General features: G+C 37.0%; 1 protein-coding gene across 1 annotated transcript in view; it reads left to right on the top strand.

Moving 5' to 3' along the window:
- Epha6 (EPH receptor A6) overlaps nucleotides 1-24814 on the top strand; it is a 769688-nt gene that overhangs the window by 569184 nt on the left and 175690 nt on the right. The window contains exon 11 of the mRNA XM_051191720.1: nucleotides 3095-3280. Coding sequence (XP_051047677.1) covers nucleotides 3095-3280 — 186 coding nt within the window. The remainder of the gene's footprint in view (nucleotides 1-3094; nucleotides 3281-24814) is intronic.

The following is a 24814-nucleotide window of genomic DNA, read 5'->3' as shown; positions in this document are numbered from 1 at the left end:
TCAGTAAGCCTTATGTATATTTGACATTAGTTTAGATATAGTCAAACATCTTTTATCCGCACAGAGGTCCCAGAGGCTGAAAAAAAATGTTGCAGTTTTCTATCAGCTCTTATTTTGGTACAAAATAAAATCTTTAAAAAAAATCAAAAGCATAAGAAAGAAAAAAACTCAGCTTCATTTTCTGTGAAAGATGAACACTCATCTCTCAACAAATTGAGAGCATCAAGTTAAAATATATTCTTGTGTTTCTTGCAAAATTTGGGCAAGATTTGTCAAGTCCAATATTATGAGCACTGCATTTTCTAGGGAAAACAGTATAATAAGTGTTTTCATGTCCTTGCTTGTGTGAATTTTTAATGTATTAAAAAAAAAGACAGACTCAGCCTTGAAGCCACCTTTCCTGGCTTATTAACCTATTTCCACCAGAGAGGGTGCCTCTTGTTTTTGTAATACATGGTTTCTAGTTCTAGTAATAAAAATTACAACAACAACAATAATAATAATCACAATTGACTATTTTGTTAGACTAGAATTTCTATAATTTCTAACAGATATATATATATGTATATATGTACATATATATATAATTTTTAGAAAGAAAATAATGTCATTTTTAGTTAAACTAATGAACAGTGGTTATTATTCACATGTAGTCAACTTTTGGTTGGCTGTGATGAACTGGTGTAAAGAAAGTATGGATAACTGAAATCCATGGTGCAACAAATTGTAATTTGATCTTTTTTTTCTCATCTAACAATTGATTAGAACCATGCACTAGTAAACTGAAGGGACATGGGTTTTTATTCCTTCCACCCTTAAAAGATTAAAACAACTTGAAATCATTAGGAATAAGACTCCAAAGTGTGTGTGTGTGTGTGTGTGTGTGTGTGTGTGTGTGTGTGTGTGTGTGTGTTTATGCCTCATTGGACTGCTACTTAGCTTTAGTTGGTATGTGCATGCATTTGAGTATGTATGTATATGCATGAGTGTAGTATGTCTATGGTATGTGAGCAAGTGTGTATCTAGGAGCATGTGGAAGCCATAGGAAAATGCAGGTGCCCTCTTCTATAACTCTCACTTTACTACTTTGAGGCACAGTCTCTTCCCCTGAACCACAGTTTGTCACCTAAGCCTGCAAGCTCCAGTTACATGGGCACTGGGATCTTAACTTTGGTCCTTATGCTACAGCAAGTGCTGTTGTCCACTAAGCCATCTCTCCAGCTCCCTGTTTTCATGTTGAGGCCAGGCCTCACATATCACAGGCTTCCCTGGAACCTGCTCTGTAATTAATGATGACCTTGAGTTTCTTTCCTTTTCTTTTTCCCCCTTTTGTTGGTTTTTTAAGATGGGTTCTCTTTGTAGCTTTGGAGCCAATCATGCAACTCACTCTGTAGACCAGGCTGGCATCAAACTCATGTAGATCTGCATGCCTCTGCCCCCCAAGTGCTGGAATTAAAGGTGTGCACCACCACCACCAAAATGACCTTGGATTTCTGATATTCCTGCTACTACCACCCCAGTGCTGCCATTCAAACACATATCACATGACTGGTTTATACTATGCTGAAAATTGAAGCAAAAGCTTCATAGATGCTAAACATACATTAGCAACTGAAAGACATTCCCAGCCCTGACACTATAATTTCATTACATTGTTGCAGAAAAGGTATCCTATGCAATAATATAAAGTCTTAGTACTATCATGTTACCAATTACTAAATTGGCATCAAACGTTATGATCTAAAGAAAAAGCATATCATTTTCCATAGAAAAATTCAGATTCTGAAATCTTAAAGTTGTTTTGTTTTTTGGAGGCAGTGGGGATGGTTGTTTGTTTTTGTGAATCGGACAGCTTCAGGTATAGTTTCTCAGAAGCTATTGAGCCTGCTTTTGAGACAGGTTCATATTGTCTTGCAATTGGCTAGTAGGCTAGGCTGACTTAAACTGTGTGCCCCAGGCATGGGATCTACTAGTCTCCACCTCCCCTACACCTGTGTTCTTTGCATGGGTTCTGGGGATCAAACTCAGGCCTTCATACTTCTGTGCAAGCCCTTCTTAAATAAGTTATTTGCCAGTCCCCTTAATCTTTATTGAATGTATTGTTTTGCCCCAAGAAAGACTGGGACCTTTTGTTGCCTTGTGTCCTCATCATTCATTTACTGCTTCTGACCTTTGACTCTTTCTCTTCATTTTTGTCACACCCTCAACACACCTATAGCGAATGTTCTTACTGTTCCTGTACTTGTATATCCTACTCATCATTCACAGCCCAACATGAAGTATGTCCCTCTCAGGAAGTCCTTAAACCATACCTGTTCTTAAGGGAAGTAATTCATTTACATTCATCTCCTATTTTTCTAGGAGTTCAAGGTAATACCATATACTTCCTTGAATCTCACAGCAGCCTAGCATATATATTCATGTGGTAACTATTCAGAAAATACTTGCTTATTTAATCTATGAATGTAACTAGAGCAGAAACATATCTTCATACATTTACATCCTCATCAATACAGCTTATATAATTCTATATCCTTTAGAATCAATCAGTGATTATAATTGTGTTCAGCATGGATTTTCCCAATGTTTATAAATTAATTGAAAGAATTTTGCTTTCTGATTATCATAAAAACCCAGATATATGACCTTCAGAGGTCAAATAAACCACAAAGGCTACTGGAGTCCCTGGTCAGAGATGGAATTTGACCCAAAAATTAGGACAAAGAAGAGGAACAGGGAATTTTAGGTAACCATTGCTTTTCTCTGGATTTATTATCTAGACAAATTATTTATTATCACCACCCATTATGCTGGAAATAATTTCGACAGCAGATCAAGGATGTCTCTCAACACCACTCCCTTGGTGCAACATATGGAAATACAATCTACTACTCATTATAAACACATCAGGCATGTTGTTTGTTTATACAGACTAAAGAAAACACATTTTCAAGTAAAATTTGCAAAACATGAGAGACGCGTTTTAGGTTCCTTTCTAAACAATAACAAGGTAACTTGGATTTTCTGACACAGAAGTGTTTGACTTCCGGTTTGTTTTTTTGTTTGTTTGTTTTTGTTTTGTTTTGTTTTTAAGGTGAATTTGGGGAAGTCTGCAGTGGGCGTTTGAAGACACCAGGGAAAAGGGAGATCCCGGTTGCCATTAAAACACTAAAGGGCGGTCACGTGGATCGACAAAGAAGAGATTTTCTGAGGGAAGCGAGCATCATGGGTCAGTTTGACCATCCTAACATCATTCGCCTAGAAGGTGTTGTCACCAAAAGTAAGTTCCAGACTTTCCTCGCTACGTCTCACATACTGCTTTTAGTTTTTATTAACTCACAATAACAGTACCATAGTTGCAAAGACAACTTCATTCAGAGGGTGTCTTCTAACCCCGCTTCTCAGTGTCCTGCGATGAGGCTGTGACATGAGCTTGCCGAGGGTACCACAAAGCACTGGAATTGCATTACATGTAAAGTTTGCTGATTTACTTTGTCATAATGACTCAGAAGAATGGATTATATTTCTCTAATTGTCAATATTAATAGAAGGTAGATCCTCGCTATTTACTTCATTAAAGTAAAATACTACTGCTTAGAAATACATCTCATAGACAAATGTAAATGCTTTATCATACAGTAAAACATTTCCAGAAAAAAAATTTATATGGAAGTCAGCTCTATTAATAGCACTATTAATAAATTATTATATGATGTAAAGTAAGAGATAACCACAGCAGTAAAAATCCTGCTGTTACAGAAATAATGGAATGAAGGTCATTCTTTTGAAAAAATTACTATAAAATCCAAAATTATTCATATACTTTACAAAATAGGCTGCATATATTTGAACAATGATACAGGCACAAAATGTAACATTATTTTTTCATTTTTGTTCACTAATGCATTAAACAAAAATCAATACAGAGTAGCATTACATTTTTCATGAAAATTACTCAGATATTTGAAAGTATCATTTTTATTTACAGAATTAAAAGTTCTTTAACATTCTTAACAACCACTGAAGACAAGAGCTGGGTCTGGAGAGAGGGCTAAGATGTTAAGAGCAGTTCCTATTCTTGAAGGGGACCTGGGCCGGGATTCCAGAACCTACTGCCAAGTCCCAACCTTATGTAATTCCAGTTCCTGTGGATTTGACAATCTCTTCATACCACCACAGGCTCTTGTAGATATGCGGTGCATATAAACTCATACACACACATACACACACACTAAATAAATAAAATATGTGAATAAATAAACATTTTCAAACAATTTAAGGGAAGTTGCAATTTTATGTTATGATTAGAAATAGGCAAATATTATAACTTAAAAGCATGTGCTCAGTTCTACATCTGAAATCTCTACATTCTTCATACAAGGCATTGGTAAAATGCTGTCACTCGAGGGAGCAGATTACATGTGACCTCAAGAGTTTAGAAAAAAGAGATAAGTACTAAAGATAATGAACACTATAGTGGGTTTTTATTGCAGTGGTTTATTGTAGTCTTTCAATATTCACCCATGAGTAGTTCTCACCTACAGTTACACTGAACTCATCCATGTGTCCAACCTTTGCCAAAGGGACATGGTGTTTTATTTATTTCTTGATGTTTATAATCTAGAATTCTTCTTTCTGAAACCCAACTTCCATGTTGAGCAAAACAAACCATGCAATAATGCAAAGAGAAGGCCAGCAAGGTGACTCAATAGGTAGTGGGGATTTCATATAGACTGAGTTATCTATCCTACAAAGTGCCAGGAGAAAACTGCCTCTTACAGTTTCCTCTGACCTCAACACCCATGATGTGACACATCACATACACGTATGCACACGCATGTGCACACATGCACACACACACACACACACACACACACACAATGAATTAGATAAATAAATACCTTTTCTAAAAGCAGAGAATCAAGATACTTTAGTCAACAGTTCCATCAAAAGTGCTAGACAGCACTGAATGCTAGGTTTGTGAATGAACCATCTCAGAAAGTAAACCCTATCCAATCCCACCTGGCTCAGATACCTGCTGTTATGGCCATCTGTGAGGAAAAGAAACCAAATCAGCTCAATCTGGCCAACCCAATAAATGATGAGAGGGGTTTTATTTAATAATATTTTATTTCATTGATTCTTTTAAGAATATTATACAATATGTTTTGATTATATTTATCTCCCCACTCATTCATCTAACTACTCCAAGATCTACTCCAAGTTATTGTCCTTTCTTTTTTTTAAATATTTTATCAGGTCAAATTTGTCCTGCCCATATACTTCTGAGTGTGAGACCATCCACTGATGTACTGTAATGTACCAGGGGCCCCATCCATAAAGAATAATGACTCCTCTTCTTCTAAAAGTCAAATTGTCCATAGCTCCTCAGGTAGGGGTAGAGGCTTGTGAACTCCTTCCCCTTTCATACTTAGAAAATTAATTGGCTTAATCTTATTCAAGTCTTGTGCAGACACAGTTGCTGTGAGTACATAAATTTGGGACTGTTTCACTCTGGTTCTCCCTGACCTCTGGATCTTATAGTCTTTTTCCTCCTCCTTCTGCCATGGTCCACGAGCCTTAAGGGATGGAAGAGTGATGTAGAAGACCCATTCCACTGACATTTACTCTCTCATTTGAACTGCCATCCACTACCTAAAGAAACCTCTCTGACAAAGTCCACGAGCTATACTGATCTATGAATAGATACAAAATTTTTCATGTGCACTAATGGTACCAATGTTATGAAGATAACCAACTGCTTTCTGGTTGGACTTAGGTGCTGCTCCACAGGAGGAACACATGCTTGAAACCTGCAAATCTAATTAAAACCCACGGTTTGGGTTAGTTCTTCATCCCTAGAGACACTAGGGATCAACCTGCTACAATTATTCTGTTAAATGCATATGGTATCCAATTGCCTCATAAATTCATTTAATGTGTTGTTTTAAGTTATAATTTCAAATTCATTTTTCACAGCAGTAGATGATCAAAGGAATGAATCATTTCTGAAGTTATACTCTTGTCAGTTAAGATTTGTGGACATTGAATAAATCAACCTCTATCCTGAACTTTCATGTCTGTAAAACAAGACTAAATTAACTGCTATATCATTTATTGGAGCACCTCAGTTCCTATTTTTCAAGACTGCAAAATATTTCTACACAATATATATATACAATATATATATGTATATATATATTGAGAGAGAGAGAGCATTTAGCATCATCTGCTGACTTCCTGTCATTAGCTTCACCATTTCAAATTACTCCTCTGTTTTTATATTGTTATTTATGTTTGAAAATGGTTACAGATGGCAAATTTCTCTTGGAAAGTTTTATACAGAGACATCTACAAATAAGTGACAGGAATAAACTCAAAGATTGGCAAGTAAGAGATCTTTCTTTTCTTTCTTTAATAGAAAAAATCATATGTCTTTTCACTCAATATTACTATTTCATCCATTTATTATCATATATTGTGTATATTTAAATTAGGATCCACCAAAAGGAAAGATCTACAAAATGGGGAAATTAATTAATTCTATATCCTAAGTCAAATAAATAGGTTTACTAAGATCATTGGTGGTATAGTTTGCTATCAGAATGAATGTTTATTTCACATAAATACCCAAATAAACAGCACAGATATTACATCTTTAACAATGTTATCTAAAAACCAGACAGGTGACCTCTATTTAGACAAATTTGTGTAATTCACATACCAACTTTATGGTTTGATTCTTAAGTAAAAAATAAAGAAAAGATATTCTCATCTCTGTTACAAGAAATTGAGAAAAGATAGCTCCAGTGCGTTCTTGATGACAATCCGCACTGTAGTTTAAACTGTCAAGAGGAAGCCTCCTAGGGGAGTACTGAAGTGGTGCAGGGTACATAGTGGGTATGAGAGAAAAGCAATTCCCGCAATAATCAGTGAGCCTGTTTATACCTTATCAGCTTGAGTCAAGTGCTATGGGATTGTTAGAAGAAAAGCAATAAATAAATGAATACCTCGTTCCCATAAATACATGGTAATTGTTCCAAGATTGCCCTTAAGTAGCTAAGAGATAGCTAGCAATTAATGTTCCCTAAAGATGCTCCCATTGCATAAAAGATGATAAGGATGAAGATGATGATGCAGTCCAAAGGCCTGATTGTAAACTTTCCTGGGGTCTGGGGAACAAATACTCCATTAAAATTGATACAAGATTATAGATAAAAACCTTCAGAACATCCTTCCATAAGTTGTTACTTAATATGATTATGTGTTTTTTTCATATAGTCTTTTCTTTTAGAAACTTGTATAGTGCAGAACTTTGAATCATTTCTGCACATAAGTCTCCTTTAATCTTAAACTTGAAAGCTAAATAACTTAAAAACTGCATTATACAAAAAAAAAACTATGTCTTTAAAAAGATGTGACTATTTATGTGATACATAAAGCATCTTTTATTAGCCTGATAAGATGCAACTAATAGAAAGAGAGATGAATCAGTTCAACACATATTATTTCTCCATGGACAAATAGAAGCCATCAGTTGGAGGGCAGCTTGTAATCATTAGTAGTATAGGTCATCACAATATGTAACGGATTATTATCAGTGACAGTAGGTACATCACCAAGAGGCAAAAAGCCATCTTTCTGTAAGAAGATAAGAATTAAAGCTTAGTGATGAAGAAATATAGCACAGTAACTATGAGGCAAACAACATTGTCTCTCTTCCAGCTAAGTAAAAAGCACATTTACAAGCACTAACTATATTGCCTAAATAACAAACTCAATAAAGTGGAATAGAAGTCATTTCCAGTAGCAAACAAATTCCCAAAGATAAATCCGTGTCATCTTAAAACATTCTTTAAAGAGTCCATGGCTCAATACCGAAGCTATAACAGAATCTTTAGAGCTGCTCAAACACTTTTTATGTTCAGGAATATGATAAATTACTCCCAGGGAGTTTTTGTGAGTAGATATAAAGCCCAACTAAAAGAGTAAATTTTGTTCAGTCAAAAAATAATTACAGTTCATGACTAAAAACATGCACCCTAGTCCTAGAATTGGATTATCCTTGTTAAATAATTATAATCCTCCAGGATTCCACTGTAAGACTACCTGCTTTGGCAACTATTTATTTATGGATTAGTCACCAAACCTCCCCAGGGTTTCAATTTTTGTTTTTCCCTAAATGAAAAGTGAAGGTCAGAGTAGAAGACATAGAGGTCAAATATAACCCTAATAAATCCTGTTCTTTTAAAAATGAGGAGATGTGAGATGGTCATAAGGAAAACTTATTCCAGTGATGGCTGATCACCGTACCTCCAATATCATTATAAATTTAGGTTCGTGCTGATAGTTCAAAGAGTTAGCAAGGCTCAGGATGTAAAAGAGATATAAAAGAAAGAATAAATGACATTTTCAGCAAACTTTTTAATTTATAATACATCAATTGGAAAAATAGGGGATAATTTTTATCTAAAAGCGGCAGCAGCATCAAGATTTGGACATTAGTCTTCTTTCTGTAACTATGATGAAATATTTAATATTATTCAACTGATAAAATAATAGGCTTACTCTCACTATCAGTTTTGAAGGTTCTAGTATGTGATTGATTAGCTACACTATTTAGGGCCTATAATGGTGGCAGGAGGTGGTAGAGCAAAATCTCCTAGAAGCAAAATAAGAAGGATTAGGACCCATGGTCCTCTTAAAGTTTGCAGTAGGCTACCTTAATAACCTGCTACCTCCTAAAGGTTTCACCATCTTCTCCTCAAAGGGCAATCCTGGAACCAAATTTAGCACATGGATCATGGAAGAAAGCTGACATCAAAGCTAAAGCAGGCATATAGAATGCATGTCTTCTAAGATAAAATGTCTGTCAACAATAGACATTTCCAACAGTAGAAATTCATTGGAATTTCTACCCTCCTCCATCCCTTGAGATAAAGGGATTTATTTCTTTTCTTCCTCCTGGAAATACTTTCTGAATGGCAACAAGTGAAAGAGAGTTTTGCTTATTCAAGCCAAGGTGTACAGGAAGGCGGGTGGTCAGTCCTGAGAAATTCATTTGATGGTGTCATGAACTCGGTTGGTACATTCATGGATCTTTATTTCCTAATGCAATGGGACAGGTTCCACCCACTTACTCAGTGAAAATCAACCAGCCCCTTCTTCTGCTCACTGTTGTTAATAGAGTAATAAGAGAGATCGGGCTAAACACCGAAGGAGACAAAAAAGAAATCAAATTCTATAAATGCATTTTATATAGCAAGAAAGAATTGAATGAAAAGAGAGAGCAAACCCATGAGAAGAATGGTAGAAGAGAGTATTCTAGGCAGAGACAAAACCTTGTTTGAAGCCTGGGATCAGAGAAATATATCATGCTAGTGTAACATCAAGCAAGCTGGAGAAAATAATGAGTGTAAATTAATTAAATGATGAAAGGAAAAAGACTCACTAGACAAAATATCAAGGAAGCCAATGTAGTAAGGCAAGGAAAATTTGGTGAGAAAATAAATTAAATTAGTCAATATCGATTTTTAAGGAATAGATTTAAAGCCTATTTTCAAAATTTATGTGAGATATTTTGTTACTGCCTGATTATATAGTAGATGAGGAAGAAAGGTGATGCATTCAAGTGACTTCTAATACTGATTATCCTTGTAAGAAAGAGAATGGAGAGGGAAATCAGGAAAGAGAACTGATTTAAAGGGATAATAATAGTTTGAACCTGACTACATTTAACTGAACTTTTCCAAGAAATCCTTGATGCCTGACAAGAAGTTTGGACCACAGATGCAAACACGAAAATATTTAACACATGAGTGATGGCTAGTAGCTGATGTAGAAAAGGTGATAGTCACTGAAAGAGAATAAAAGGCACACTTGTTGGAAAGATTTCTCAGCAGTTAAGAGCATTGACTGCTCTTCCAGAGGATCAGGGTACACTACCCAGTACCCACATGGCAGCTCACAAGTATTTTTACTGGCAGGGTCCAACACTCTTACAGAGATATACATGTAGGCAAAATACCAATGCACATAAACTAAATATTTAAAAAAAGCATATGTGTTTGAAACGCATTCAATCAATAAAAAAAGACAGACAGAAATGTACGAGAAGAGAAGGTAAACCAGAAGAGCAACCTGCAACAGAACAGGTAGATCTATCAGAGTGAGGGGGAGAGCCCTAGAATAAAACGAGCTTGAAAGCCAACTACAATGGGACCAAGAAGTATCCTTTGGCAAAAGCAATCAGATAAATATACTTCCTTTGGCTCACTGGTGGCAGATGTAGACAGCAAAGCATTTGAAGCATGCTAATGCTACAAACTGACTTGTAGCTTTGAAAATAAAGTCAGGGCTTCTTGTATCTTAAATTCAAAATGTTTAACATTCATTATAACATTTACTAATTCAAATAATATTAATTAAATTCCGAGCTACAGGATGCCAGGAACTTTCCCAAGTAGTGGGAATTCAACCTTGACTAGGAAAGGTCAAATCCTGTCCTCCTGACTCAGAAACCCCTGTAGTTTTATTCTTTTTAAATCAAGCATTCATTTTGAATGACAAAGCCATTTCCAAGTCACTCTTATATTTCTCCTATGCTTCACTTCCTCTTTCTAAACCCTGGAGAAGGGGGGATAAAATACTAATGTGATCGCAGCCAACGACTCAGGCAGACACCTGTGATAAGCAGGTGGTGGTCTCTAGAGCACTCTTTCTCTGGAGTTTCTGTCTTCCTTTGCTTTGATGGCGAAGGGCACGAGTGTATCTGCCAAGGTGGTTGGTAGAGGACGGGTTAGTGAGTGTTTGCAATATATTCTGAGAAGGCATTGGAAACAAACTGGCCAGAAAAGCATTGTGGTATCACTGGAGTCTAAAGAAATTAGAGGTGATGACAGCCTGCTTCCCTGCTGTGAAGACGGGAAAGAGGAATGGAGGTGTGGGGTAGATGTCACCCAGGGAAAAGAAGCATAGGAGCTGCAGGGGGAAAAAGGAGAAAAGAGGGTAACTTTTCTGGATTTTCTTCTCCAACTAGCCTTAAGTATTTACTCTGCTGTTTTTAGAAATAGTTATGAATTATTTCTGTGTGATTTCAGGGGACTCAAGGGATTTGTAGAACATTTACTGCAAAGTATATGCTCTTGGAATTATAACATACAAACAGCTAAACCAAATAAAATGATTGTGACTGTAGCAGATAATTACAAGATGCACAGCCTATGGCTCTGTTGCCTTATTCTGTCCAAGCGCTGCCGAGGCTAACTGGGAAAGTGGAATAACCAGTGTGTTTTTCTGTTGCCAGAGTAGACTCTCTCTTTATAAGAGAGTAACTATTTCTCTGTATTCAAGGGAAATCTATTCTTGTCCCTTTAGTGTTTAAATTTCCTAAGATCATTCATTTAAATCACTTCCTTAGATCTATCTCTCAGCCATACCCCCTCCCCAGTTTTCTGTGTCCCTAATCCTGCTAATGATGAAGTAGATGGTCATAAATATTAACAGCTTTCTGAAAGAAAGTTGTTGAGTATAAAGTAACACTGTAAACTGAGGGGCTAAAAGAGAAAAGAGACTACAAGTAAAATTGTATCCAAGATGATATGTACTCACTTATACGTGGATATTAGCCATAAAATAAAGGATACAATCCAGAAACCTAGAGAAGCTAAGTAACAAGGAGGGCTAGGAAGTGGTGGAGGTAATGAACAAATCAAACTGTGAAGGAGAAATAGGATAGACCTCTCTGCTGGACAAGGGGAGGGGGTCTTGACTGGGAGTGGGGATGGGAACAGGTGGGATCTGGTGCAGGGAGGACAGAGGGGAAGAGGATTAGGAAGGACAGGTGGTATTGAGAGCATCTCTTGGATAAGCTAGTAACCTAGTGCAATGGAAACTCCAAGGAATCTATGAGGATGAAGCTAGCTAAGACTCCTAACAATAAGGGATACAAAGACTGAACCAGCCATCTCCTGTAACTAGGCAAGACTTCCAGTGGAGGAACACCAAAGCATCCACACAACCTTTGACCTACAATTTGTTCTGCTGGGGTAAAGGTGGCACAAAAATCATGGGACTGGCCAGCCAATGACTGGTCCAGCTGAGGTTCCAAATCATGAGAGGGAACCGACTCCTGGCACTGCCTGGAGGGCCAGGACCCAGAGTCTGGACAGCCCAGACACCTAGGATAGAACCAAACAAAAAGAGTCAATGAAATAATTCCTAATGATACCCAAGTATATTCATAGATTGGTGCCAAACCTAACTGTCATCAGAGAGGGGCTTCACCCAGCAACTGGTGGAAACAGATGCAGAGACCCACAGCCAAACATTAGGTGGAGCTGGGGGAATCCTGCAGAAGAGGAGGAGGAAGGATAGTAGGAACCAAAGAGGTCAAGGACACCACAAGAAAACCCACAGAACCAACTAACGTGGACTCATAGGGGCTCACAGAGACTGAACTGACAACCAGGGAACCTGCATGGGACTGACCTCGTCCCTCTGCATATATGTTAACAACTGTGTAGCTTGATCAACTTACGGGACGCCTGCAGTGGGAGCATGTGATGTCTCTGACTATTTTGCCTGCTTTTGGGACCCATTCCTCCTACTGCGTTGCCTCCTCCAACCTTAATAGGAGAGGAAGTGCCTAGTCTCGCTGAAACTTGACACACCATGAAAATCCTGCCCTTTTCTGAAGAGAAGCAAGCAGATGGGGAGAACCAGCCCACTGAAAGAGAGGGCACTTCAATCATGACTACCAAGCCTTTCTGGGGTTCCCAACAGCCTTATATTGGGTTGGTAATATTTGTAATTAAAATCACCAAATTACTATACAGCATCCCATATGAAATTTTTATTTTCAAAAGTATCTGGAATCGATGGTAGAAATCTAACATGGTCTTTATTTATTGTGTGGGATATGGGAAAGGGCTCAGTTGAACCCAGAACCAAATACATTCTGATGCTGTTGTAATTGCTGTTTCTTCTGTCTTATTGAAGTATGTTTCTATAACTTTTCCTTCACTTTCCTATTTCCTCTAGACTTAGAGGAAATGCTATGAAAAGATATGCTTCTTATACAAGTTGTAGCCAATCCCTCTGATAACTGTTAGATTAATATCTAATAAGCTATCTCTTTTCTTGCTCTCCTTCTCTTGCTCTCTTCCCCCAATAGATCTTCCTCATCCCTCATGTTCTCCATCTCCCTCCTCTTCTCTCCTCTTTCTCATACCTCCCTCCCTCCTCCCCACTGTGCTCCCAATTTGGTGAGATCTTGTCCCTTTTCCATTCTCCGGGGGACCATATATGTCTCTTTTAGGGTCTTCACTGTAGAGCTCAGTTCTTATCTGTAACTCTGTCTAGTGTCAGCCACATTTATATAGAAACAACAGCTTTCCTCATAACTGTGCTTGTCTGTACTTTGGCACTTTCTCCTACCTCTCAACAATCATCATATTGGGGTAATTTTCTCCTCTGAAATTTTATATTATATATTAGTTGTTTGGGTACATGGCTTTTCTACAGAACCAAGTTGATAATATGACTAAATGACAAATTCACTTATAGAAATATTAAATATTCCCAAGCATTGCATAATCTGTATCTCAGAGAGGTGTAAATGATTATCACAGTACTCAGTCTCAATGTGAGCATGGATATTTAGGTACAGTGTTGGGCTTTCTGGCCTGAGATGTAACAGTAGGGCCACTTTAGTCCACTCTAAGTTGAGATAAAGCAACAGAATAGTGTGAATGGGTTGACATTTTTATGAGGTTACATCAATCACTGAGTGCATTTTTTCATTGTTCACTCATCACAAATGTCAAACAAAAGCATTAGTGATATTTTTCTCTATTTCATTAGATGTGATGACTATTTCAAGATTCTTAGCAGTGACTTTAATGTATTGACCTTTCCCCTAAACATTAATAAGCATGATTCTTTTGAAATAAGTTCAGTTTTCATTTTGACATGGCCATATATTATATGAGAAATGCTGCTGTATTCGCTCCAGCAATCCATACATACAGCGGGCTATTGTTCCTCTGTGGTTTTATCACTATTCCATATACCTGATGCCTGAACCATTTCATTACTCTAAAATGAAGGTATACAGGAATTTCCCCATTAGCTATTGCCTCTTAATATAGATTTTATACTGTGGCGAGAACCCCAGACTATTCCCTGGGAAAGAATGGCTAAATAAGAATATATGGCTGCTAGAGGGACTAAGTATAAGGCAATTTAAAGACAGGAAGACTTGGTACTGAGGATAGTGGATATCTTAGCTTATTCAGAAAATTAATAAATTCCCCTTAAGAGGGATCTGAAATTAACAGAGTTACTGAGCAGATTTTGTGAAACAAATGAAAGCTTCATTGCTTTCAGATCTAGTGTTCCAAATTACTGTGCTTGAGCAAAGCAGAATTCCCAGTCACAAAGGCTATGCAACACGTTCAGAAACTATTTCATAGGAGCTGCCGAGGAGGAAAATGGAATGCTTTGTCACCAAATGATAAATGTCTTAATTAAACAACCACGTATATGCTTAAAATTACTATTTCCATAAGGCAAAAAAATAAATAAATAAATAAAACTTCTTGTAGCTAAAATAATGCTACAAGTTTTTAGTGCATCCTAGAGTTTTGGGGTAGGGGAAGTCTGCATTGTAAGGTGGTGTACACTTCAGTTTGTAATTAAATGGGTCTGGTCTTCTTTCTAATTAATTAAGAAAAAAACTAGCCAGGAAAGGGGGGAAAGATAAAATATTGGTGGAGAAACTTGTGTGAAAGTAACAAACCACCATTTTAATCAAAGTTGAGTCCCTTAAAGGATTTAATAGTCTTCTTAGAAATGTGATGAATCTAGGCACATTATTCTGCATGTGTTAAATGTGTGTCCTTCACAGTAGAAAAAGATAAAGAAATATAATATACGGAGGAATTCTAAGAAAAGCCACAGTGAAATTTAGTCTTGATAGAGGTAGGAATAGAAATAAAACTATTTTAGAAGCTAACCTTAGGGTATACACTAGAGGTTTGCATGATAGTAGATAATAGTTTTGTAGTTTCTGAATTTTTTCCTTAAGCAATTGCTCACTGAAGGAGAAATAATAATGTTATACAGTTAGATACAATTTTTCTGATCTTTGAAATCTATAGCTAGCTTGATTGTTTATATCTAATAATCCTCTTCCTTCCCTGCTCCAGTTTTGTTCTGTAAAACATGGCTCACACTCGTCAGGTTAGATTCAGCTAGTGACCAGATTAGAAAATCTGTTATGTCTATAATATGACTCTGGTGCTTTAATGAAATCTTTGCTAGACCAATGCAACTGCCTCACAACTTGTCATCCTTGTCTTGATTTTATTGGTGACCCACCACTGCCTATCTTTAAAAAGAACCCTAACAACCAAAGCAAAAGTCTACTTCGAACAGTTAGCTTCTTGAATAATGATCTAATCCTTGCCTTATTGTAGGATACAATTCTGTTTCAGATGCAATACTTTTTACTTTTTATTTAATAGTCACACATGCATATAATGTGTTTGGATCAACTCTACACCACCACCCCATTTCCTCCTCTCCAATTTCTCCCTTATCTACACTACCACTTTTTTTTTTCTCCCAAATTCATGTACCTTCTACTCTTTACTTTTAATATCCAGTAAGTCAATTTGTACGGATTCAAGAACATCTATTGGAGAATGGGTGATCTCTCAGGGTCCTGTATCCCTGAAGAAGCTGATACTCCCTTCCCAGATAGGAGTGAGATCATATAAGTCCCTCTGCCCCTTATGCCAGGATTCTTGCTGGAGTGACCTGTCTTGAATATTCACTCACAGCTTCTGTGACTTCATGTGTGCAACTGAGCTGTCATGTCCTGCACGTGCTGCTTTTGCTGGAGATTTCCACCCCTCTGCCTCTTATAATCTTTCCCTACCTTCTTTCTTGGTGATCCCTGAGCCTTGATGGGAAGGATTGTTTTATAGGCATTCCACTTGGAGCTTATAACTCCACAGTCTCCACTTTCTGCACTTTCTGTTTGTAGGTTTTAGTTCTAATTGTCATCCACTATGAAAATAAGCTTCTTTGATGAGGGTTGACATAGACTAATCTATATGAGTGTCTCTGTTCTAGGAAAATGATCATGCCAGGTTTTCCCTTAGGGCCTATGACCCAACCAGTCACAGAGTTTCATCTTGTGGAGATGAATCCAATTGGAAAGTGACTGGTTACTGCCATAATATTCTGCCACATTGTACTAGTAGGCAAATCTTTCTAGTCTACTCATCATTGTAGTTACCAGGCCTCATGGGTGGGAAAGACTGTTTATAACTGCGCTAAGGGTATTAATGGAATCTTCCGCCATTGCGGCTTCATCATCGCCACTGTGGATGAAGATTTTCAGATCATTGTCAGCTTGTTCTATAACTCAGGTATGCTGTGTCTTCAGAAATAGGGTCTTACCATTAACATTTACGTGTTACATCTACAGCAATGCCAATAGTCTGTGATATTTAGTGGAATGATAGAGAGGATCCCACTGATCGACAGTTAGAAAGAAGTAATCCATGTCTATCACTAGGATTTTTATTTGTTAATTTGTGATGTCTGGAGGAGGTGTTGTTCCCCATTATATGGCAACACCATTTAAAGACATTTTGTATGTATAAATATATATTTAGGAATCTTCATCAGTAGTAAATTTCCATATGAAATTAAGTCATTAGTGCCAACCCATCCTGATATACAAAATTCAGCTACTCACAGGAAATACCATATATTAGTGAATTTAGCATTATTTTAGAGAATATGGGATAATACCAAAATATTGCCTTAATAAATGTAGCAAAGGAGGCATAGTAGAATAGAAAAATAATAAAAGTTGATGTCAATATGAATTTTACTCAAGGTAAATGCACTGATACACAATTCAAAAATTTACTCTGTTTTTTCTCTGTTAATAGAGGAAATAAAGTATAACTCATATTTGATATAACCAATTTCAAAAGGCTTCCCATAATTTATTTCTGAATTAAAAGTGAAATAGGTAAGAGCTCTGTATTATTTCATACCCACATGCACTGATATAAAAATAGTTTGCAAAGTGACGTTCATTCTAGCCACACTTCAGATCTGGGTGTAATACTCACAGCTGATATTTTTGCTTTTTATACTTCTGAAAATACTAGCTTTAACAAAGAGTAAAGAAAAAGCTTAAGACTGTTATCAGGAAAACAAATTACCGTCTTCATACAACGTTAGTATTAGAAACCAAAATTATAATCACAGTGATTTCCTGTTCCCTCTTTGATTGCACAAACTTTCATAAAGATCTGTTATTTTGTAAATCAGAGTTCTTATTATCTCTTTACATCAAATAATAGTGATATGCTGGACACAATTGTCTTCTGTTTTGCCTAACTTCTAGGACCTCTAATTTCATGTACTTTCCTAAAAGGGGAGTTTCTAGCCCTTGTTTCTCAGACATTGTCATAGTCTGTTGATAACTTCTCATACAAACTTGGTATCTAAGGGAGACTTGCTGCGAGATTCTTCATGTTTTATATTAGATTATGCTTTTCATGTTTCATAGTAGGTTACGATGATTCATAAATTAATTGGACAGTATACAACCTTTGTCTACTCTTTAGAATTTTTATCTAAAGGCACATGATTTTTCACTTAAGAAACACTGATCAAAAAAGCCATTTGTTCTTGGCTATACCTAGGTATGGAAACTTTTAATCCCTATATGCACATTCCATATAGATTTAACTTATTTTATAATTTTTAAATAATCAAAATGTTTTTCATTTATTTTACAGACCACAGTTGTCCCTTCCCTCTCCTCCCATCTCGTCCCCTCCTTCCCCGACCCCCCAGGCTAAATCCACCTCTGTTCAGTAAGGGGGAGGCCTCCCATGGGTGCCAACAAATCATGGCACATCAAGTTGGGTTAGGACTAAGCACTGCTTTGGGGAATATTTTGTTTTTGTCTGATCACGTAAACGTGTTTTGTTTCATGTAAAAAATAAAAGTATACGCCTATAATTGTGGCTGCAAGATGGCCAGACCCTAATTACATGATGACTTTGAGTCTCCCTTTCTAGCAGCTGGGTCCCTCTTCCCCTATTCCAACTGTCTGACGACTTTCCCTCCATCTTCTGGATCCCAAAGCCTTAGTGGCTCTGGGCACAACTAAATTTAAAGGGGCCCTTATCCTGTCCCCAAGGTGGGTGTGTGTGTGTGTATGTGTGTGTGAGGGAGAGAGGGAGGGAGAGAGAGAGAGAGAGAGAGAGAGAGAGAGAGAGAGAGAGAGAGGAGAGAGCCTCTTATGTAACTATGGCTGGCTGAAACTCACTATGTAACCCTACATTTTTTTTTAGATTTATAAATACAGAATACTAAATTAAGTGACTTACCATGGTGATTCAATTATAAATTAAAAATAAGATATGTGCCCATGTAACAATGTGTGTTCCATAGACTATATTTTTCTCCATGTTCTATGACTTCAGTGTATGGGAAAATCTCAGACATCGGTGGCTATTTTTCTCTCGTATCTGCTTATATCCTGAGTGCATGGGCTTTTTTTTTAACCTCATTTTTCTCTTTTCCTCTGTTCTCACCTTTACTGCCACCCTGTGTACACTTGTGTCTGTCTTAATTCACTCAAGTGGACAAAGGAATATTAAAATGCTTCAGAAGAGAATGGGAAGGAAAATAATGCCTTCAAAGGCTAGAATATGGGCTGGAAGGACAGTTCAACTGTTAACGTGCTAGCTAACCGTTAAAGCGCTAGCTGCTCTTGCAGAGGACCCAGGTTCAGTTCCTTATACTCACATCAGAATCTCAAAACCACCTGTAACTCCAGTCCCCAGAGGGCTTCCTTGAGCATTAGGCACAAACGTGGGGTATATACATTTAGGCAAATGTTCATACATGAAAAATAAAAAAAAAAACAAATTTTAATAATGTACTAAAATGTGTCTAGATTTTAAAACTTTCAGGAAGCAATGCAATGTGTGTGTGTGTGTGTGTGTGTGTGTGTATAAATATATATGCTGTATTCATATAAGCTTTGATATGGGTTAACTAAACTTACCATGATAGTTGGGGTCAGAAAGGTAGCTCAGCAGCTAAGGGCAGGTTGCTCTTCCAGAGTACCCAGGTTCAATTCCCAGTACCCACACAGTGGCTCACAACTGTCTGAAACTACAGGTCTAAGAACTGAATACCCTCTTCTGGCATCCTCAGGCATTGGGTATGCCCATAGTGCACAGATACACAAACAGGCAAAATAAAATACCCATACACGTAAATAAAAGTTAAGTGCATCTTTTTAAAATATCACTCTCTCCATAGTCTTGAAAATAATACCAAAAGTTATAGTGCCGACATCTTTTTGATGAGCCAACATATAAGAACTTAAACAACTTGGAATATTTTTCTGAATTGATTAATAGTCTATTAATGGTGTCTTGTACAAATTGGTAGTAAACTAGCTACTGTGTGAGGCAGGCACACAGTTAGTTTAGAGACAAACTGTATCATTGTCTGAGAAGTATTAGGAATACAGAGTTTACCTCGAATTAATGCACGGCATGCAAGAAGATGATTGCAAAGACTTCAGTGTAAATAGCATGATGCTAACCAAAAATGGCTGAGAGCAAACAATTTAAAACCAGTATTTTCATTACTTCTTAGTACATATAATCAGTATTACAGAACGTGTATATCCATTAATAAAGGCATGCCAAAATCTTCACTTAACCTCCCAAAATTATACTACAAGGACAGTGGCCATGCACACATGAGAATATATATTGACAATGAGAAAGACCTGCAAAGGTTTCAATGAATATGTGCAAATGGAAATTGCATGGTTCTGAATAGATGAGGGAAAGGGGGGAGGGAGAATATTTCAAAGAACACACAAGAAAAACTGTTGGCATAGACCCACTTTAAACAAAAAGTTCCGTCAGCTGACAGAACAGACAGAAAAGCATTCAGAACCCAGAATGCTTAAAGGAAAGGCACTGGCATCAAACCCGTGTTGCTTTCCATACTCTCGCTTAACACCCTTACATGAGCAGCCACTAGAAGCGGTAGCCTATTTCTATAAGCTGATGGGCAAGTGGACCATCTAAAGAAGTAGCGGGAGGGTCCAGGAAAGCAATGGGACTAATGGAGATGCCCCCACTCAAATGTAAAGCTCTCGTATCTTTTGCAAGGAGACAGGAATGGACAGACTTGCCCACTCATCACTGAAGTTAAGACTGACAGTCAACAATTTGTGGACACCTTTCTCATTCAAGGAAGCAGTTGTTCAGATGGAGAAGAAGGGACAGCCAGAATTTAAAAGCACAAAGAACAATCGAGAGGAACAAAGAAACTCATTAACGATCACAACACTGTAAAAAGAAACAGAAATGGAGGTCTGCCTGCTTTTTCTAATTCTGTTTGAGAGCTGGGTACAGCATCTACAATCCCAGCACCAGCGAGACAGAGACAGGAATTCACTATTAAAAATCGAGGCTAGCAACTTAAAATAGTAATTTGAAGACACACACACACAATCTATTTAATGATCTTAGAGAGAATAAAAGATAATATCGCATCCATTCAGTAAGAATATTCTGTCATTAAAAAAAAAATCCAAACTATCTGAAGTAAGGATCAAATATCTAACTCAAAAATCTTTGAGGTACCATCCATTTCCCTGTGACTTTCCCTGGGGACAGAAAGGGATGGGCTGGGGTTTGCTGAGAGTGATAGAGGAGAATGGGAGGGCGGGCAAGGGACCTGGAATCGACATGTAAAACAACCTTGTTTCAATTTTAAATTTAAAAAAGGTTGGGGGATATTAAAAAAATCATTGAGGTGTAAAAGGAGTAACTCGCTGCCCTTCCCAAAGACTGGGGTTCGGTTTCTAACAGCTCTCACAGCTCTTCCAGAGGACTGGGGCTTGTATTCTCACACCTGACTGAGCCTTTACACACATCTGTAACTACAGCTCCACGGAAATCTGATGCCCTCTTCTGGCCCCTGCAGGCACTGCATCCACACGCTATGTTTAATAAAATGCTGTTTGGCCAGGAAATATAGAATGGGCTACCAGACTAGGAGATAGAGTCGCCAGCCAGACACAGAGGAAGCAAGATGAAAACGCCTTACTGAGTAAAGGTTCCAAGCCACGTGGCTGAACATAGATAAGAATTACGGACTAATTTAAGTTGTAGAGTTTGTTAGTAATACGCCTGAACAGTAGGCCAAACAGATTTTAGTTAATATAAGCCTCTGTGGGGTTGGGACTAAATGGCTGCAGGACCCGGTGGGACAGAATGCCTTTGTAGTTTCTCCTGCACTTTCTGCTCACATTGCTAAATTTTCCAGAACTCCGTCTGTGTTTGATTTATTGATTCTCTTTCCATGTTTAGACCTTGAGCAGTCTTATCCATTCCCTTCTTCACCCGTTTGTTTATGTTTTCTTTGAAATCTTTAAGAGGAAATTTATTAATTTCCTCTATATATATATTTGTTGTTGTCGTTGTTGTTCATTTGATTTTTCCTGGATTTGTTAAAGAATTTATTCATTTTTTTCTTTAGGGACCTGTTTTATCTTCATATAGTTCGTTTTAAGGTCTTATTCTTATGCTTCAGCTATGTTCCTGTATCCAGAGCGTGCTGTAGTAGGATAGCTGGGTTCTAATGGAGACATATTGCCCTGACCATTACTGAAAATGTTTTATGCTAGCATCTAGGCATCTGGGTTGTGGACTGTCGTAGGTCTAGAAGCTGATTTCTGGGTTTGTCTAAGGTTGGTATTCTCTTCATTGGTTTCTGTTTCCTCTGTGAATTTTCAGAGAGTATGATAGCTATGTGTTGCCTGTTTCCCTGGCCTTCTCCACTGGTGTGTTCACAGGGAATGCCTACTGGTGTTAGAGGCTGGGATGCTGGGATGAAATGGGGGAAGAAAGTTTGGAGAAGATTCTGTGAACTCTTGGGGACAGGGTCAGAGAGGAAAGGGAGACCACAGCACATTTCCTGCTACAGAGCTGAGGGTGAGGCTGGAAGGGTTATTGGATCTCAGGGGCAGTAGGAAAGGTGTGGTTCTGCCTACTTGTTGCCCTGGGAAATGCAGCCCTTGGATTAGCAGGGAGTGCCTGCTGGGTTGGACTCTGGGGCAAAGCAACCAAGGGAAGGAAAGTTAGAAGGGGATGGCCTACACCAATCACAGGAAATAGGAGCAATGTGGTAAAGAAAGCTCCCTGGGTGTTCTTCTGCAGTGTTGGGGATGACACTGGGGCATTTGATTTGGGGGAACAAAGAGAGCTCATGTCTCTCTTTTTACATGTCTAAGCCATCAGTTTAACTGTACTGATGGGAAATTGGATGGGTAAAGAGCAGAAGAAAAACGTATGTGAAACTCTCAGAAAATGTTGTGTTAGGAAATTATTAGCTTAAATATGAACCAAATAAAATAATCTAATAAATATAAATAATTTATGAGCATTAACTTAACATTGAGGTCTTAAACATTCTCACAGACAAGTTTACAGACAAATTATGCTTCTGTTTCTAAAAGTTCATCTCAGAAATGAGTTCATAAAGAATAGTATTTATATAATCAAGTAAATATAGATTCTGGTCATTAGTATAAAATGTTTAGAATTCATCTAAAAGCCAAAAATGTGGAAAATTCATGAGTAATTATAGATATGAGATTTTACATACTTGAAAGTGATTTTAATATAATTTCTGATCATTAGAATTCAGGAGGTGAAGGCTAAGTGAAGAGTTGAAATGTCTCCATCCCTAATAAGAGATGTCAATGCCTAAAATATTGTTTAAAAGCACTAATAGTGTTTAAAGGCACTAAATTAATTAATATATAAAAAATTAAAGATAATCAAAAGTAATAAAATTCAGGGAAAAGCTGATGAATTACGTAGGAAGTGATCTGGTTCTTTATAAGTCACCTAAGTCAGTAAGTACCACAGGAGTAAACTAGGACAATTCATCATGATAGAAATTGCCACCCAACTTTTCTCTTTCTTTCTTTTTTTTTTTTTGTTTGTTTAGCTAAAATGCAAATAACTAATTTAAATGGGACCATAAGAGGGAAAAATACAATAGTAATGTGCTGAATAGAATCATTAAAAGTTCAGATTTTTGAGACGAAAGCTAAATGGGAAAAAGTTGTCAACAGCCATTATCCTTTTTAAGACCAATACTGCATACATAATCAAAGGTCATAATGGAACAAAATCTGAAACATGTTCCAAATAAATGTCTGGCATATATATAGTACCTTAGAGGCAAGAAAAATGGGAAACATTAGCATTCCTAATGTCACAAAAATGAGTATTAATGAAGGATAGAGGTGACTCTTGGCAACATAAAGATGGTGTGCATTTCCAATCCATATACCAAGGGGGAAATGTTGACAGAGAAGCAGTAAGGGCCTGAAGTGACCCTAAGGAGTCTCTTGCCAGCACTCACTGACAATGATACAACTTAGTTCCGCATGCACATGGACAGGTGAATACAAATCAAAAGAATAGAGGCAATGGAAGGGGAACACAATGTAATTCTATTACCATAAACATAAAATATTTTTTAAAAATTATATTCTAAGAACAGAAACCAAAGCAAATAATACTATTTAACAAAAACTACCTAAATATTTCATATCTGAAATGAAGAGTTTGACTCTACTCAAAATTCAGTTCAGGAAGAGAATCTTAATACTAAATCTATTTGTCCAAACTCTTTTCAGTTGGCTGTGAAATATAAGAATCCAAAGATTAATTCTAACAAACATCAGATAATTATTTCTAAAGCTAAGATTATATGAATAGCATTGATTTAAAATATGACCTTGTTCAATGGTGACTGATGCCAGCAGTACATTGGCAATCCATGTCTGTTTATAAAATGTTATTTATTGAGGTTCTCAGTTATGTATGACAGAAACTCAAATTATATTGTATTCATCCAAAGAGAATTTGTACCTATTTTAATCAACAGTTCTGGGTCATTTAACTATTGATATGGAGGGCTGAATCTACAATATTTCTTAATAATAGTCCATTGCTTTCAGTGTTTCCTCTGCCCTGGGCTTTTTTGCTTTGTTTTTTGTTTTGTTTTGTTTTTCTGGAATGGCTCACTTGAAGGGAAATAGTTGCTTTAAAGAAATAGCCGCTATCTTGCATTGATCATCTACTATTCAGATGAATACTTCATTCTCTTAAAACTATAAATGAACATCAGATTTGAAGCTCAGTAGCTTAACAAGATCTACTTTATAATTTCAACAGAGATAGCTAGATTTCAACTCTACCATAGAACTTGAATCAACCAAAAAAGAAGAAAGTCAATATGGTTTTCAAAACCAAAGAAAAATGGGTTACAGACAAGCAAAATCAGATATCTACTATGTTCAGTTTGGTTTAATTTTTTTAATTCTACAGATGATTTCACATCTGGCCCACTTATTATTGCAGTGCTGTATAAGTAGCATTAGGAACAGAAGCAAGAAAATCTAATTTTGTGACCTTCAGTAATTGCCAAGACTTCCCAAGTTTTTTCCTTGTTTTAAAAATACATCCATCATTGCAATTCAATAAACGATCTGATGAAGAAAAAAAGAACTTGACAAAGAATCATGTCCAAAAATAAATCCAGACCTGACTTTTGCACGGTTTCACACAGAGTGCAATTTTAAAAAAAGAAAAATACATCAATACTATCTTCAAAATGAGGCCAATCATAACTTTTCTTGAACTATGAAGAGCTAACTTAC

The sequence above is a fragment of the Phodopus roborovskii genome, unplaced genomic scaffold (genome assembly GCF_943737965.1).
Source record: "Phodopus roborovskii unplaced genomic scaffold, PHOROB, whole genome shotgun sequence".
NCBI lineage: Eukaryota > Metazoa > Chordata > Mammalia > Rodentia > Cricetidae > Phodopus > Phodopus roborovskii.
The sequence above is the reverse complement of the archived record's forward strand: the minus strand, read 5'-3'. Positions and strand labels throughout refer to the sequence as shown.